At 39.8% G+C, this 17,014-nt stretch overlaps 1 protein-coding gene across 1 annotated transcript in view; it reads right to left on the minus strand.

Moving 5' to 3' along the window:
- Positions 1-14,954, minus strand: part of ESR2 (estrogen receptor 2) — a gene marked incomplete at both ends in the record, with an annotated part of 53,737 nt that extends 38,783 nt beyond the window's left edge. Inside the window, 3 exon segments of the mRNA XM_079699533.1 lie at positions 12,477-12,649; positions 14,545-14,915; positions 14,919-14,954. Of these exon segments, the coding sequence (XP_079555659.1) occupies positions 12,477-12,649; positions 14,545-14,915; positions 14,919-14,954 (580 nt within the window).
- Between the last annotated feature and the right edge of the window lie 2,060 nt (positions 14,955-17,014).

Raw genomic sequence — 17,014 nt, forward strand, 5'->3', positions numbered from 1 at the left:
AAAGCTATGGTTCCATGATTGAACCATAATTAAATTTTATAATCCTCTCCCCTTTTAGATAGATTCCAGTAACATCTGTTCAACAAAACACAAATTGAAATTCAGTTGTTTGTGGCTCTACCATCACACTCTGCATCAGCCTGGGTACCAGCAAAGGTGCCCTAGAGATGCAAAAACCACTCTCTCAAGTGACCCTCCATCCTGGCCATATACAGGAAGCAATGTCTTCCTAGCCTGACACACCAACATTCCTGATGTCCTACTGATTTCTGGGTAGTTTTCATCAGCATTTCATTTAGTCCTATAACTTCCCTTATAAAGAGTTATAATCCCCATTTTACAAATGAAAATTTGTACTTAAGCTCAGTTCAATAATCTCCTTAAAGTTATTGTTTTAGTTTTCCATGCCACATAATAAATTTCTACAAACTTAAAAGCTTAAAATCAAACCAATTTATTATCTCATAGTTTCTGCAAATAAAGAGTACAGACGCAGCTTACTCTACTCAGGGTCCCAACAAGGCTGCAACCAACGTATTGACTGGGCTGTGGTCTCATCTGAAGCTCAGGGTCCTCTTTCAAGCTCATCTAAGTTGTTGACAGAATCAATTCCTTGCAGTTGTAGGAGCGAGATTCCCATTTTCTTGCTAGTTATAGGCTGGACACTGCTCTCAGATCCTAGAGGCACCTGCAGTTCCTTGCCCAGAAGCAGTTCACAACATGATGTCTGCTTCCTTCCAGGCCAGGAGGAGCACATCTCTCTGACTTCCAGTCTCTCCCCAGTCTGCTATGATGGAGTCTTATATAATCACAGCATAATCACAAGACTAATCACAAGAGACTATCCCAACACCATTTGCCATAAAATGTAACCTAACCAAGGGAGCGACTCTGTCATCATATTTACAGTTTCCATACACACTCAAGAATAGGTGGTAATATAAGGTGTGCTATAAAAAAAATTTAAAGGAACAGATAATTATCTTGTTATTGCTTTTATCCTCACTTATAATATTCAAAAATAAATTTTAAAAGCCAAAATATATTTCTAATCAGAAACTTTCTATTGTACTTTAGAATATAATGCTTTATACTTAGAAGATAAATGTAATCCCACAGTACTTTCCGTAGCAGAAGCAATCTTTTAAGTATCTTCTAAAACCTCTAAGAACTATACATGATGTCATCCTTATTGGTTTTATAAGCAGGTTCATAACAATAAGCATTTAAGGGACAAGTAGAGGTTGGCTTTTATTTTTCTCTAAGAGTTTACTGTAAAATATCATTTTACTTTTAAAAAAGGATCAGAAAGCACAATAATATGAACACACTCAATAAAATAGCCTGGAAAATGTCTTATGCAAGAAGGTCATGGTAATTCACTTCATTTCTGGCAAAAAGAAAGAAGTCCTCTTTGAACTGCACCAAACGCCCCATGTATTAAAATGGCCTTCTTGTTCCATGCAACAGTCTGCTACTCCACACTAACAGAACTAAGAAAAAAATTCAAAGCAAAATTAAAGGCAAAATATGCAGCTAATTCTTTTAGTTAAGATATTGGACTTCCGGGGAAGATGGCGGAGACTTCCGGGGAAGATGGCGGAAGAGTAAGACGCGGAGATCACCTTGTCCCCACAGATACACCAGAAATACAGCTACATGTGGAACAACTCCTACAGAACACCTACTGAACGCTGGCAGAAGACCCCAGACCTCCCAAAAGGCAAGAAACTCCCCACATACCTGGGTAGGGCAAAGCGGAGAGATTCCCGCACAGAGGATCGGTGCCGACCGGCACTCACCAGCCCGAGAGGCTTGTCTGCTCGCCCACCGGGGCGGGCGGCGCTGGAAGCTGAGGCTCGGGCTTCAGTCAGAGCGCAGGGAGAGGACTGGGGCTGGCGACGAGAACTCAGCCTGAAGGGGGCTAATGCGCCACAGCTAGGCAGGAAGGAGTCCGGGAAAACTCTGGAGCTGCTGAAGAGGCAAGAGACTTTTTCTTCCCTCTTGGTTTCCTGGTGCTCGAGGAGAGGGGATTAAGAGCGCTGCTTAAAGGAGCCCCACAGACGGGCGCGAGCTGCGGCTGAAAGCGCGGAGCCCAGAGACGGGCGTGGGACACTGGGGCTGCTGCTGCCGCCGCCAAGAGGCCTGTGTGCGAGCGCAGGTCACTGTCCACGCCGCCCTTCCGGGAGCCCGTGCAGCCTGTCACTGCCGGGGTCCCGGGATCCAGGGACGGCTTCCCTGGGAGAACGCACGGCACGCCTCGGGCTGGTGCAACGTCACGCCGGCCTCTGCCGCTGCAGGCTCGCCCCGCACTCCGTGCCCCTCCCTCCCCCCCGGCCTGAGTGAGCCAGAGTCCCCGAAGCGGCTGCTCCTTTAACCCTGTCCTGTCTGAGTGAAGAACAGACGCCCTCCAGCGACCTACATGCAGAGGCGGGGCCAAATCCAAAGCTGAGACCCGGGAGCTGTGAGAACAAAGAAGAGAAAGGGAAATCTCTCCCAGCAGCCTCAGAAGCAGCGGATTAAAGCTCCACAATCAACTTGATGTACCCTGCATCTGTGGAATACATGAATAGACAACAAATCCTCCCAAATTAAGGAGCCAGGAGTCAGTGCTGTGCCTCTGAGGTGGGAGAGCCAACTTCAGGACACTGGTCCACAAGAGACCTCCCAGCTCCACATAATATCAAAGGGCGAAAATCTTCCAGAGATCTCCATCTCAACACCAGCACCCAGCTTCACTCAACGACCAGCAAGCTACAATGCTGGACACCCTATGCCAAACAACTAGGACACCTTATGCCAAACAACTAGCAAGACAGGAACACAACGCCGCCCATTAGCAGAGAGGCTGCCTAAAATCATAAAAAGTCCGCAGACACCCCAAAACACACCACCAGATGTGGACCTGCCCACCAGAAAGACAAGATACAGCCTCATCCACCAGAACACAGGCACTAGTCCCCTCCACCAGGAAGCCTACACAACCCACTAAACCAACCTTAGCCACTGGGGACAGACACCAAAAACAACGGGAACTACGAACCTGCAGCCTGCAAAAAAGAGACCCCAAACACAGTAACATAAGCAAAATGAGAAGACAGAAAAACACACAGCAGGAGAAGGAGCAAGATGAAAACCTACCAGACCTAACAAATGAAGAGGTAATAGGCAGTCTACCTGAAAAAGAATTCAGAATAATGATAGTAAAGATAATCCAAGATTCTATTTCCAAGATCCAAAATCTTGGAAATAGAATAGACAAAATGCAAGAAACAGTTAACAAGGACCTAGAAGAACTAAAGATAAGTCAAGCATCGATTAAAAACACAATAAATGAAATGAAAAATACTCTAGATGGGATCAATAGCAGAATAACAGGCAGAAGAATGGATAAGTGAGGTGGAAGATAAAATAGTGGAAATAACTGATGCAGAGCAAAATAAAGAAAAAATAATGAAAAGAACAGAGGACAGTCTCAGAGACCTCTGGGACAACATTAAACGCACCAACATTCGAATTATAGGGGTTCCAGAAGAAGAAGAGAAAAAGAAAGGGACTGAGAAAATATTTAAAGAGATTATAGTTGAAAACTTCCCTAATATGGGAAAGGAAATAGTTAATCAAGTCCAGGAGGCACAGAGAGTCCCATACAGAATAAATCCAAGGAGAAATACGCCAAGACACATATTAATCAAACTGTCAAAAATTAAACACAAAGAAATCATATTAAAAGCAGCAAGGCAAAAACAACAAATAACACACAAGGGAATCCCCATCAGGATAACAGCTGATCTCTCAGCAGAAACTCCACAAGCCAGAAGGGAGTGGCAGGACATAATTAAAGTGATGAAGGAGAAAAACCTGCAACCAAGATTACTCTACCCAGCAAGGATCTCATTCAGATTTGATGGAGAAATTAAAACATTTACAGACAAGCAAAAGCTGAGAGAGTTCAGCACCACCAAACCACCTTTACGACAAATGCTAAAGAAACTTCTCTAGGCAAGAAACACAAGAGAAGGAAAAGACCTACAATAACAAACCCAAAACAATTAAGAAAATGGGAATAGGAACATACGTATCGATAATTACCTTAAATGTAAATGGACTAAATGCTCCCACCAAAAGACACAGATTGGCTGAATGGATAGAAAAACAAGACCCATATATATGCTGTCTAGAAGAGACCCACTTCAGACCTAGAGACACATACAGACTGAAAGTAAGGGGATGGAAAAAGATATTCCATGCAAATGGAAACCAAAAGAAAGCTGGAGTAGCAATTCTCATATCAGACAAAATAGACTTTAAAATAAAGACTACTAGAAGAGACAAAGAAGGACACTACATAATGATCAAGGGGTCGATCCAAGAAGAAGATATAACAATTGTAAATATTTATGCACCCAACATAGGAGCACCTCAATACATAAGGCAAATACTAACAGCCATAAAAGGAGAAATCGACAGTAACACAATCATAGTAGGGGACTTTAACACACCACTTTCACCAATGGACAGATCATGCAAAATAAATAAGGAAACAGAAGCTTTAAATGATACATTAAACAAGATGGACTTAATTGATATTTATAGGACATTCCATCCAAAAACAACAGAATACACATTTTTCTCAAGTGCTCATGGAACATTCTCCAGGATAGATCATATCTTGGGTCACAAATCAAGCCTTGGTAAATTTAAGAAAATTGAAATTGTATCAAGTATCTTTTCCGACCACAATGCTATGAGACTAGATATCAATTACAGGAAAAGAGCTGTAAAAAATACAAACACATGGAGGCTAAACAATACACTACTTAATAACGAAGTGACCACTGAAGAAATCAAAGAGGAAATTAAAAAATACCTAGAAACAAATGACAATGGAGACACGATGACCCAAAACCTATGGGATGCAGCAAAAGCAGTTCCAAGAGGGAAGTTTATAGCAATACAATCCTACCTTAAGAAACAGGAAACATCTCAAATAAACAACCTAACCTTGCACCTAAAGCAATTAAAGAAGAACAAAAACATCCCAAAGTTAGCAGAAGGAAAGAAATCATAAAAATCAGATCAGAAATAAATGAAAAAGAAATGAAGGAAACGATAGCAAAGATCAATAAAACTAAAAGCTGGTTCTTTGAGAAGATAAACCAAATTGATAAACCATTAACCAGACTCATCAAGAAAAAAACGGAGAAGACTCAAATCAATAGAATTAGAAATGAAAAAGGAGAAGTAACAACTGACACTGCAGAAATACAAAAGATCATGAGAGATTACTATAAGCAACTCTATGCCAATAAAATGGACAACCTGGAAGAAATGGACAAATTCTTAGAAATGCACAACCTGCCAAGACTGAATCAGGAAGAAATAGAAAATATGAACAGACCAATCACAAGCACTGAAATTGAAACTGTGATAAAAAATCTTCCAACAAACAAAAGCCCAGGACCAGATGGCTTCACAGGCGAATTCTATCAAGCATTTAGAGAAGAGCTAACACCTATCCTTCTCAAACTCTTCCAAAAGATAGCAGAGGGAGGAACACTCCCAAACTCATTCTACGAGGCCACCATCACCTTGATACCAAAACCAGACAAGGATGTCACAAAGAAAGAAAACTACAGGCCAATATCACTGATGAACATAGATGCAAAAATCCTCAAGAAAATACTAGCAAACAGAATCCAACAGCACATTAAAAGGATCATACACCATGATCAAGTGGGGTTTATTCCAGGAATGCAAGGATTCTTCAATATACGCAAATCAATCAATGTGATACACCATATTAACAAATTGAAGGAGAAAAACCATATGATCATCTCAATAGATGCAGAGAAAGCTTTCGACAAAATTCAACACCCATTTATGATAAAAACCCTGCAGAAAGTAGGCATAGAGGGAACTTTCCTCAACATAATAAAGGCCATATATGACAAACCCACAGCCAGCATCGTCCTCAATGGTGAAAAACTGAAACCATTTCCACTAAGATCAGGAACAAGACAAGGTTGCCCACTCTCACCACTCTTATTCAACATAGTTTTGGAAGTTTTAGCCACAGCAATCAGAGAAGAAAAGGAAATAAAAGGAATCCAAATCGGAAAAGAAGAAGTAAAGCTGTCACTCTTTGCAGATGACATGATACTATACCTAGAGAATCCTAAAGATGCTACCAGAAAACTACTAGAGCTAATCAATGAATTTGGTAAAGTTGCAGGATACAAAATTAATGCACAGAAATCTCGTGCATTCCTATATACTGATGATGAAAAATCTGAAAGTGAAATCAAGGAAACACTCCCATTTACCATTGCAACAAAAAGAATAAAATATCTAGGAATAAACCTACCTAAGGAGACAAAAGACCTGTATGAAGAAAATTATAAGACACTGATGAAAGAAATTAAAGATGATACAAATAGATGGAGAGATGTACCATGTTCTTGGATTGGAAGAATCAACATTGTGAAAATGACTCTACTACCCAAAGCAATCTACAGATTCAATGCAATCCCTATCAAACTACCACTGGCATTTTTCACAGAACTAGAACAAAAAATTTCACAATTCGTATGGAAACACAAAAGACCCCGAATAGCCAAAGCAATCTTGAGAACGAAAAATGGAGCTGGAGGAATCAGGCTCCCTGACTTCAGACTATACTACAAAGCTACAGTAATCAAGACAGTATGGTACTGGCACAAAAACAGAAAGATCAATGGAACAGGATAGAAAGCCCAGAGATAAACCCACAGACATATGGTCACCTTATCTTTGATAAAGGAGGCAGGAATGTACAGTGGAGAAAGGACAGTCTCTTCAATAAGTGGTGCTGGGAAAACTGGACAGGGACATGTAAAAGTATGAGATTAGATCACTCCCTAACACCATACACAAAAATAAGCTCAAAATGGATTAAAGACCTAAATGTAAGGCCAGACACTATCAAACTCTTAGAGGAAAACATAGGCAGAACACTCTATGACGTAAATCACAGCAAGATCCTTTTTGACCCACCTCCTAGAGAAATGGAAATAAAGACAAAAATAAACAAATGGGACCTAATGAAACTTCAAAGCTTTTGCACAGCAAGGGAAACCATAAACAAGACCAAAAGACAACCCTCAGAATGGGAGAAAATATTTGCAAATGAAGCAACTGACAAAGGATTAATCTCCAAAATTTATAAGCAGCTCATGCAGCTCAATAACAAAAAAACTAGCAACCCAATCCAAAAATGGGCAGAAGACCTAAATAGACATTTCTCCACAGAAGATATACAGACTGCCAACAAACACATGAAAGGATGCTCAACATCTTTACTCATTAGAGAAATGCAAATCAAAACTACAATGAGATATCATCTCACACCAGTCAGAATGGCCATCATCAAAAAATCTAGAAACAATAAATGCTGGAGAGGGTGTGGAGAAAAGGGAACACTCTTGCACTGCTGGTGGGAATGTGAATTGGTACAGCCACTATGGAGAACGGTATGGAGGTTCCTTAAAAAACTACAAATAGAACTACCATATGACCCAGCAATCCCACTACTGGGCATATATCCTGAGAAAACCATAATTCAAAAAGAGTCACGTACCAAAATATTCATAGCAGCCCTATTTACAATAGCCCGGAGATGGAAACAACCTAAGTGTCCATCATCGGATGAATGGGTAAAGAAGATGTGGCACATATATACAATGGAATATTACTCAGCCATAAAAAGAAATGAAATTGAGCTATTTGTAATGAGGTGGATGGACCTAGAGTCTGTCATACAGAGTGAAGTAAGTCAGAAAGAGAGACAAATACTGTATGCTGACACATATATATGGAATTTAAGAAAAAAATGTCATGAAGAACATAGGGGTAAGACAGGAATAAAGACACAGACCTACTAGAGAATGGACTTGAGGATATGGGGAGGGGGAAGGGTAAGCTGTGACAAAGTGAAAGAGCGGCATGGACATATATACACTACCAAACGTAAGGTAGATAGCTAGTGGGAAGCAGCCGCATAGCACAGGGAGATCAGCTCGGTGCTTTGTGACCGCCTGGAGGGGTGGGATAGGGAGGGTGGGAGGGAGACGCAAAAGGGAGGGGATATGGGAACATATGTATATGTATAACTGATTAAATTTGTTATAAAGCAAAAAAAATAAAGATATAAAACTTTATAGGAAAATATGCGTTTTATAATACAAAACATAAAAGGTTATCTTTGTTCTCTGCAAAATTATTGAGACTGTCTGAATATGTATTATCATTCATATCCAACTGCATGGAGGGAAGAGACAGCACTGGATTTGAAATCAGAAGACCTGAGTTTAATATCAGCTCAGCCTTCCGGTTTTCTTATTTTAAAAACAGAGCAATTAGGGACTTCCCTAGTGGCACAGCAGTTAAGAATCTGCCTGCCAATGCAGAGAACACAGGTTCGAGCCCTGGTCCAGGAAGATCTCACATGCCGTGGAGCAACTAAGCCCGTGCACCACAACTACTGAGCCCACATGCCACAACTGCTGAAGCCCGTGTGCCTAGAGCCCTGTGATCCGCAACAGAGAGAAGCCACAGCAATGAGAAGCCCATGCACCACAACAAAGAGCAGCCCCCACTCCTCGCAACTAGAGAAAGCCCGCACACAGCAACAAAGACCCAATGCAGCCAATAAACAAATACATTAAAAAAATAAAATAATGTAGCTCTTAAAAAAAAAGAAAAAAACAGAGCAATTATTACCCATACCCTCTCTGGCACTCTTATACTTCAATAGCAAGCATCTACCTTGTGGTTTCTTCCCTCAGGATATCGTTCTTGAGTTCAAGACCAAATAAATCTCAAGTAATGGAATATATGCCTTGAAGGTAAGAATCTTTTACACAACCTATGGGCTGCTACAGCTTCCCATTTAAAGCTTAGCCTATAATGTCTTAAGAAACAAAGAGTTGACGATTCATGAGCAGCAGTCAAATGGATTTTAACTTTCAAATGACAATGATAAAAGGTTATTATAAATACCAAAATGAAAGTGCATAGTAGAGTATAGTAGTATCATTACTATTATATGTGGATATAAAATAGCCAGAAGGATGAATTTTATGGAAATAACATGAAGAAATGGGCCAAATACATATCAAAAAAACCCCAAAATTTTATAAGAGGTGTAAAAGACCTAAATAAATGGAGTCAACATGTTTCTTTATGTGAAGACTATTACAGAGCTTCCTTTCAAAATAATTCTTAGGTTTAATAAAATATCCACTTTTCTTAACATTAAGGATGGGAGGCCACTTAATAAAATTATTATAATGTTCCTGTGGACAAATAAACATGAGAAAATAGCCAGGACATTTTTAAAATAGGAGGAATTTATACTGGCGTGTATTAAAATTCATTATAAAACTATAATACTTAAAATAATGTGGTACTTATACAAGAATGAAGAGATAGATCAACAGAACAGTCAGACTAAACACTAGTATATATAGAACTTAATATATATCATACACATAGAAAAAAATTGATGAACACAAGAAAAGGTACTCAAAATCGTCAGTAATCAGAAAATGCAAAATAAAACCACAGTGAGATAGAACTACATACCAATATAAATGGAATGGCTAAACTTTAAAAGACTGACAATATCAAGTTTTGATAAGAACATGGAGCAACTGGAACTCTCATACATTGCTGTTGAAAATACAAAATTGTTCGACCACTTTGGAAAACAGTTTGTTAGTTTCTTATAAAACTAAACATACATTAGCTTATCATACAACCAGCCATTTTACTCATAGATATTTACCCAAAAGAAACAAAAAGATGTCTACACTGAGAGATATGCATAAATGTTCATAGCAGTTTTACTTAAAATAGCACAAAACTAGAAACAACTCAAAGGAACAAATAAACAAAATGGGGCACACCTACTGGAATATTAGTAACAAAAAGGAATGAACTACTAATGCATCCAACAACACAGATAAATCTTAAAAGCATCATGATAAGTGAAAGAAACAATACATAAGTGGTTACATACTTTATGATTCAATTATATGACATTCTAGAAAAGGCAAAACTATAGGGACAGAAAATAGATCAAGAGTCACCAGAGCCTGGGAGGTTGAGGTGAAATTGGCTACAATGGGCATGAAGGAATATTTTGCGGTTATAGTAATGCTCCATATCTTAATTATGGTGGTGGTTACATGACTACATGTATTTTCAAAATTCATAAAACTATAAAAATAAAATAGGGGAATTTTACTGTATATAAATTATATCTCAAACATAAAATTAAGCTCCTATATTCAAAAAAACCAATGAAAATGGATTTATTCAATAAAACAATGTGGATAAAATTGACAATTTATGAAAATATATTTGATTCTTATTTCATTCAACATACCAAAAAATTGGGTAGCCACTTTCAGTTATTGCAATGCATTTATACCAGAGGGCACCAAAAATATGAAGAGTCCAAAGAAATCATCATTTAGGCATGAAGCAATTGTAAGAGCACTAACTCTTTCCCATTTGCACTTTTAGGATATGACACTCCTTTTCCCTTTCTCAGCAGCTCCTCTGCTGATGCAGTAGGAAAGAATGACATGGGGAAAGCATAGGAAACTTACTTTTTATTGTTTTCAGCTACAGTCTCAGGGTTCATGAAGTATCATGAAAGATATTCCATGCAGAGATTTATCCCAAACAGCAAATAAGAATTCTCTTTTTTAAGGATGTAGTTAGTTGTTTGGGGTCAAAATTTCCTTAGGAGATAAAATTCTAGAACCTCAACAAGATAGAGAATTGTCATCATATCAAGAGTTTCGTTCTGAATTTCAGGAAATCTGAATTGTTTTTATCAGATATCGCAGGAAACTGGACCTGGCCTTATAATCTACTAGTACAATGATCATAAACAAAAAATTTTAAGGACTGAATATATTAAACATAGAATGAAAAGCTATGTGTATGTAAAAGCAAAAATAAGCAACCGTGATTTATGTTTTGATAATATTTGATGACATCAGCTTCCTTTATCTGTGCTGTTTTTCCTTTTGGTAAGAAAAGTTTGGAAATGGCAGAGGGCCCTCATCCACCTGACTATGAAGATTTTGGAGGAGGAGGGTTTAAATGAGATTAGGATTAGAAGAGAAATACAAGGGAGAGAAAAGACGTTGATACCTGAACTGAAAACAGCAGAGTTAAAAGAAAAACTAGAATAACTTGAATTTGCAGGTTGTTTATAACTGACCAAATATTTTCACATAAGCAACCTCATTTCCTTTTTAGAACAACTCTGTATCTCCATTTCACAGATGAGCAAACAGGCTGGGAAGTAAAGCCACAGAGCTACTAAGTGGAGGGTCCAGGATAAACAGGTGGTCATCTAGGAAGGGTGAATTTCAGGGGACTCAGAGGAAGGTGATTCCTTATCTACCAACATTCTACCCCTCACCTCCCTCTGGATTACATCAGCTTCTCTGCTCGAGGGAAAATGCTCTCTTAATCTAGAGTTATCATTGGGTGAATTAACTCAGTAAATTACCATTTGCCACTTGCACACTATGAATTGCTTTAAGGTTGCTTTCCTTAACCGGATAAGAACAGGGCACTGAGGCCTTGGCAGAAAAGGGAAGGGAGCTCTGAGATGGGAACATAGGACATTGTCTGGGAGTAGGGCTGGTGAGGGAGGGGTTAAGGGGCAGAGAGACAGCCAAGAACACGAGTAAGCAGGAAAGTGCCTTCAGCAAATTAGGGTCAGCAAGGACATGTGTGGTAAGGGGCTGACTGGCCTTGAAACCAGGTGTGCACAGTTTGAAATTGATTAAAAAGGCCACTAAAACAAACAAACAAACAAACAAAAACCCAGCCCAGCAGAAATTTGGAGAAGGGTAGGGAAATAGTCTAAACCCAGACCAGGAAACGGGATTGTGAAGGAGGTTCCACTAGTTCAGGGCAAGATAGATAAATTCTAGATAAATTCTCAAAGACCACTGGAGTTGAACTACTGACTTCTGATCATTTCTGTAAAACATGTTTATTCTCTCTTCCTTGGGAGCCAGCCCACCATCATGACTGTTACTTATGCCAGATATTAAACATAAGACAAGGGAAGAAACAATCTTTGCAGTTCCTAATGAGCACACATTTTTTTGCAAGCTTTATCTTTACAAGGGTTGTAGGTAGATGTCTTCTCCCAAGAAGACGGTGATGGGTGATGATGGGGTGAGACCCATTTGGGTTCTGGGGTAGAGATCTGCAGTGAAAGATAAAGTACTCTACACTTGAAACAATCCACCCCACCCGCAAACACACATGATCCTCTGAATTGCTCATCAAGTACTCTGTGTACAAAGCAGGCCAAAGGTGAAATTTCTGCCAGGTCATCTGAAAACCTGTTTAAAAGCAAAAGTGGAAAACTAAAGAAGCAGCTAACAATACTCTTGTACCTTGAATGCTTCTTTTAAAAAAGGCCTTACATCCTTCACACGACCAGACTCCATAGTGATATCCCGATGCATAATCGCTGCAGACCGCACAGAAGTGGGCATCCCTCTTTGAACTCGGACTAGTAACAGGGCTGGCACAACTGCTTCCACTAGCCTTCCTTTTCAATGTCTCTCTAGGGGCAAAGAAAACATTCATTGTAAAAGAGCATTAAAGGTAAAACAGGGCCTTTCTAGGAAAACGAACAGCATGAACATTGCCTAATTTATCTCTTTGCCCTCAAGGGTTCATGATAAATATATTCCAAGAAATCTGATCAAGCAAAACCTTTGTTACTGATATCAGATCTATGAAGAGTCACCCTGTTGGGATGACTGATGCTTAACAGTGGTTAAGCAAGTTTACGCCCATCCATGCAGTGCTGATGAGCACCAGTACCATGGATGGCCAGCTGTAGCCATCAGGGTGTACAACTTTGAGTGTAATAAGTGACCAGAAAAAAATAAAATAAAATAAGTGACCAGATCCAGTCTGGGTGGAAATGGTGGGGAGAAGAAAAGGGGAGAGAGGAAGAAGAGAGAAGAGAAGGGGAGAGCGTGAACATGTACCTGTCCTTTGAGAAGGCTTTGGAGGAAGGTGTTCAATGCTGGGTAGAGGGAGGGCCAGGGCTTCCACAGAGGAAGGGACAGCCCACAAGGGAGCACCAACAGGCACCAGAAACACCCGGTTAGTTCCTAATTTTGCTACGGCATGTTTCTTTTGGAAAGGAAATAGTAGAAGTATGATTATTTATAAATTAAGGTAATTATACTATGGTTTAATTTACCCAAATATTAGCAGAACTCTGATTAGAACTTGTGCTCAGAAACAAAATATTTCTTCCTTTAAACACTGAATGAGAAAACATTACTTTTAAAAAGTTATCTACAATTTTCATATTCTCTTTTACCAACAAACAAGAAGTATTTTTTTAAAGGAGAAAAATAAAATTACTGTGTAATACGGCTTTCTCAAGGTTTTACGATATCTGAAAGTAACACATTTCAATATCAAATATGCTGTAACTTAGTACTTTGGTTATTTTGGAAATTTATCTCCCCTTCATGCTTCTCCCTATACTACCTCTGCTCTCCGTAGCCATAATTATCATTAAAAAGATCTGGGTTTGATCCCTGGTCAGGGAACTAAGATCCCACAAGCCACGCAGAGAAGCCAAAAAAAAAAAAAATTACAAATTGAATGGAAATAACCCATTATATTACTTTGCACTTAGAGTTTAAGAAAGTTCAACTAAAGTCCACATTTAAATAGTTTCCCATCAATCTTTATAAAATGTTATTATTTTAGTTCATTGTTTAAAAGCTTGTACCAATGTTTGTCTGTCTTTTCAGGCTTCACCTGTCTAGTATTTCATTAAGTTGTAATACTGACAGTTACTTTTATCTTGGACACAATTTGTCATGAACACTAAATTGTGATTTCACTGCAAGATAAGAAGGATCTAACTTGAAAGTAAAGTAGGGCCTCCCTGGTGGCGCAGTGGTTGAGAGTCCGCCTGCTGATGCAGGGGATACGGGTTCGTGCCCCGGTCTGGGAGGATCCCATATGCCACGGAGTGGCTGGGCCCGTGAGCCATGGCTGCTGAGCCTGTGCATCCGGAGCCTGTGCTCCGCAACGGGAGAGGCCACAACAGTGAGAGGCCCGCGTACCACAAAAAAAAAAAAAAAAAAAAAAAGAAAGTAAAAATTTCTTTTTCAAACCCAAATCACTTCATCAAGAAGAAAGTGATTTAAGTTAAATTCTTTATTTTCTAAAGACAGTAGTCATGATAGTGAATTCTCCCCCAAAACACAGATCTGTAAGCTCAACTTTTTAGTAAGAACTAGAATATCAGATTAGATATTCTAGAATTCAGAATTCTAGAATTCAGAATATCAGGTGTTTTAGGTGCTCTATTTGATCTATGTAATAATGAAGACCTTGTATAACATATATCTTTCTTTTCACTAAATCGTAAAGCAATCTGAATAATGGCCATGAAGTACAATTCAGAATGAAGACTAGATTTACCTGTTCCCAGGTAAGGTGTGTTCTAATGCTCTCGTTTCACACCAAGGACTCTTTTGAGGTTCTGCATACAGCAGTGACGACTGGCAATGGATGGCTAAAGGAGAGAGGTGCCCAGGAGTTGGCCACAATACATTTGGGCTTGTGGTATGTCGACCAGGCCCACATTCCGAGTTATTGGGAATACTGTAATTCATCACAGCAGGGCTATAGAATGTCATGGCTGAATATTCATGGTGGCTCTCTACATAGGAGGAAGGTATATATATGGGGCCTGGCTCCAGGGGTAGGATGGATTGACTGCAGTTGTAGGAGCCAGGAGAGTTAAGGCTAGATGGTGAGTTTTTGATATCCATGTCTTGAATAGGTAACAGCTAGGAAAACTCCTTGTGAGAAGAGGCACAAAGGGACATTATAATGTTCTCAAAGAATCATAGACAGGTATGGCTGTGAAGAAAAAAAAAGACATTTCTAAGTTACAGATACAAGCATACTATTTAAAAGGTTGACATATTTTTATTAAACACACACACACACACACACACACACACACACACACGGGCCTAGAAATACATCCTGAAAAATATACACAAAAATATTAACCTCAGAGGGGTAGGAAGGTAAGGCATGGAACTCATTTTCTACTTCATTCACTTCCATAATGCTTTTCTTGTTAACCATGATAATTTTTTTACCATGAGAATTTAATATAAAGTGCTTTTAAAACTTAAAAAACACAGGGAGTTCCATGGTGGCCCAGTGGTTAGAATTCTGGACATTAACTGCTGTGGCCTGGGTTCAATCCCTAGGAACTGAGATCCCACAAGCCACATGGCACGGCAAAAAATAAATAAATAAAAATTAAAAATAAAAATTAAATTAAAAAACAGGATTAAATCAAAATGCCATGCCAACCAGTTTTCTTTTTCTTTCTTTCTTTTTTTTTTTTTGAACAAGATAAGTTCATTTTTAAATTCTTACAGAAAAATAACCAGGAAAACCCTGAAAGAGCAGATCAATGAGCAGGACTCGCAATAACAGATCTTCAAACACACTATGAATAGCCAATAATAAAAAAGGAATAGACAGGCCAATGTACCTGTATCAATGATCAATTTATTGCCTTTCACCTAATACACTCTTCAGTATATGTTCTATAGCAATGGAATTCCTTAAGCATTTAAACTGAGCCCAGTGCTAAGCTTTCGCAGTTGAGGCGCTGCAGGGACACTGCAGGAGGAAGAAGCCACAGTGATTTCTGGCAGGGGCAGAGGCTGGCAGTGTGGGTGTGAGAACATCCAGTGGAGCCTGTGCCAGCCATAAGTCCAGAATGAGGTCCCACTGCAAACTTGTAGCCCTGGCACGGCGAGAACCTTTCTGCAATCACCTGTTCAGACTATGGCCTGAGGAGTTATACAGAAGCTGTTCCTTGTGCAAGTTTCATCACCAGCACATGCCCACTCTGAAGGTCTTCTGCCCCCACAGGCACCTGGACTCCCAGGGCACGCCCACACCACCAGCTGCTGATCGCCCACTCCCCACCTGCAACTCCAGACCACTTTTGTCCAGCTACACCTGTTAACATTTCTGCTAATTAGTGGCCAAACCATTTTTTTCCAAGGAGGTCTGAATCCCCCAAGTTTGTCCATCTTTGGGTAGTCTACCTCAGCTCCATGTAGAGTTTCTTATATGTTACACTTAATCTCTCATCATAGTTGGTAATTCTTACATTAGACTTCCCCTGTTGAACCTACTGTGTAGTTTCTATCTCCTGATTGGACCCAGACTGCTATGCAATAGAACAGAAAATCCCAAAACAGCAAATTCAAAAACTCAAGGGATTCCCCTGGTGGTCCAGTGGTTAAGAATCTGCCTTCCAGGGCTTCCCTGGTGGCGCAGTGGTTGAGAGTCCACCTGCCGATGCAGGGGACACGGGTTTGTGCCCTGGTCCGGGAAGATCCCACATGCCGCGGAGCAGTTGGGCCCGTGAGCCATGGCTGCTGAGCCTGTGCGTCCGGAGCCTGTGCTCCGCAACGGGAGAGGCCACAACAGTGAGAGGCCCACGTACCCAAAAAAAAAAAAAAAAAAAAAAAAAAAAAAAGAATCTGCCTTCCAATGCAGGGAATGCAGGTTCAATCCCTAGTCGGGGAAGTAAGATCCCACATGCTGCGGGGCAACTAAGCCCATGTGCCACAACGACTGAGACCGTGCGCTCTGGAGCCCACTCGCCACAACTAGAGAGAAGCCTGTACACCACAATGAAAGATCCCGCATGCCGCAACTAAGACCTGACAGAGCCAAAAATAATAATAAATAAATATTTAAAAAAGTCAAAAGTTTTCGGAAATTTGTCATAGGGTAAAGGTGGTATCTCAAATCACTAGGAAAACATTGGACAACAGAATTATCACTGTAAAAAGATTGTATGCCAGAATAAACTCCAAATGTTAAAGACCTGAATGTTGAGAGAACT

This window comes from Hyperoodon ampullatus (assembly GCF_949752795.1).
Source record: "Hyperoodon ampullatus genome assembly, chromosome: 3".
In the NCBI taxonomy this organism is placed as follows: Eukaryota; Metazoa; Chordata; class Mammalia; order Artiodactyla; family Ziphiidae; genus Hyperoodon; species Hyperoodon ampullatus.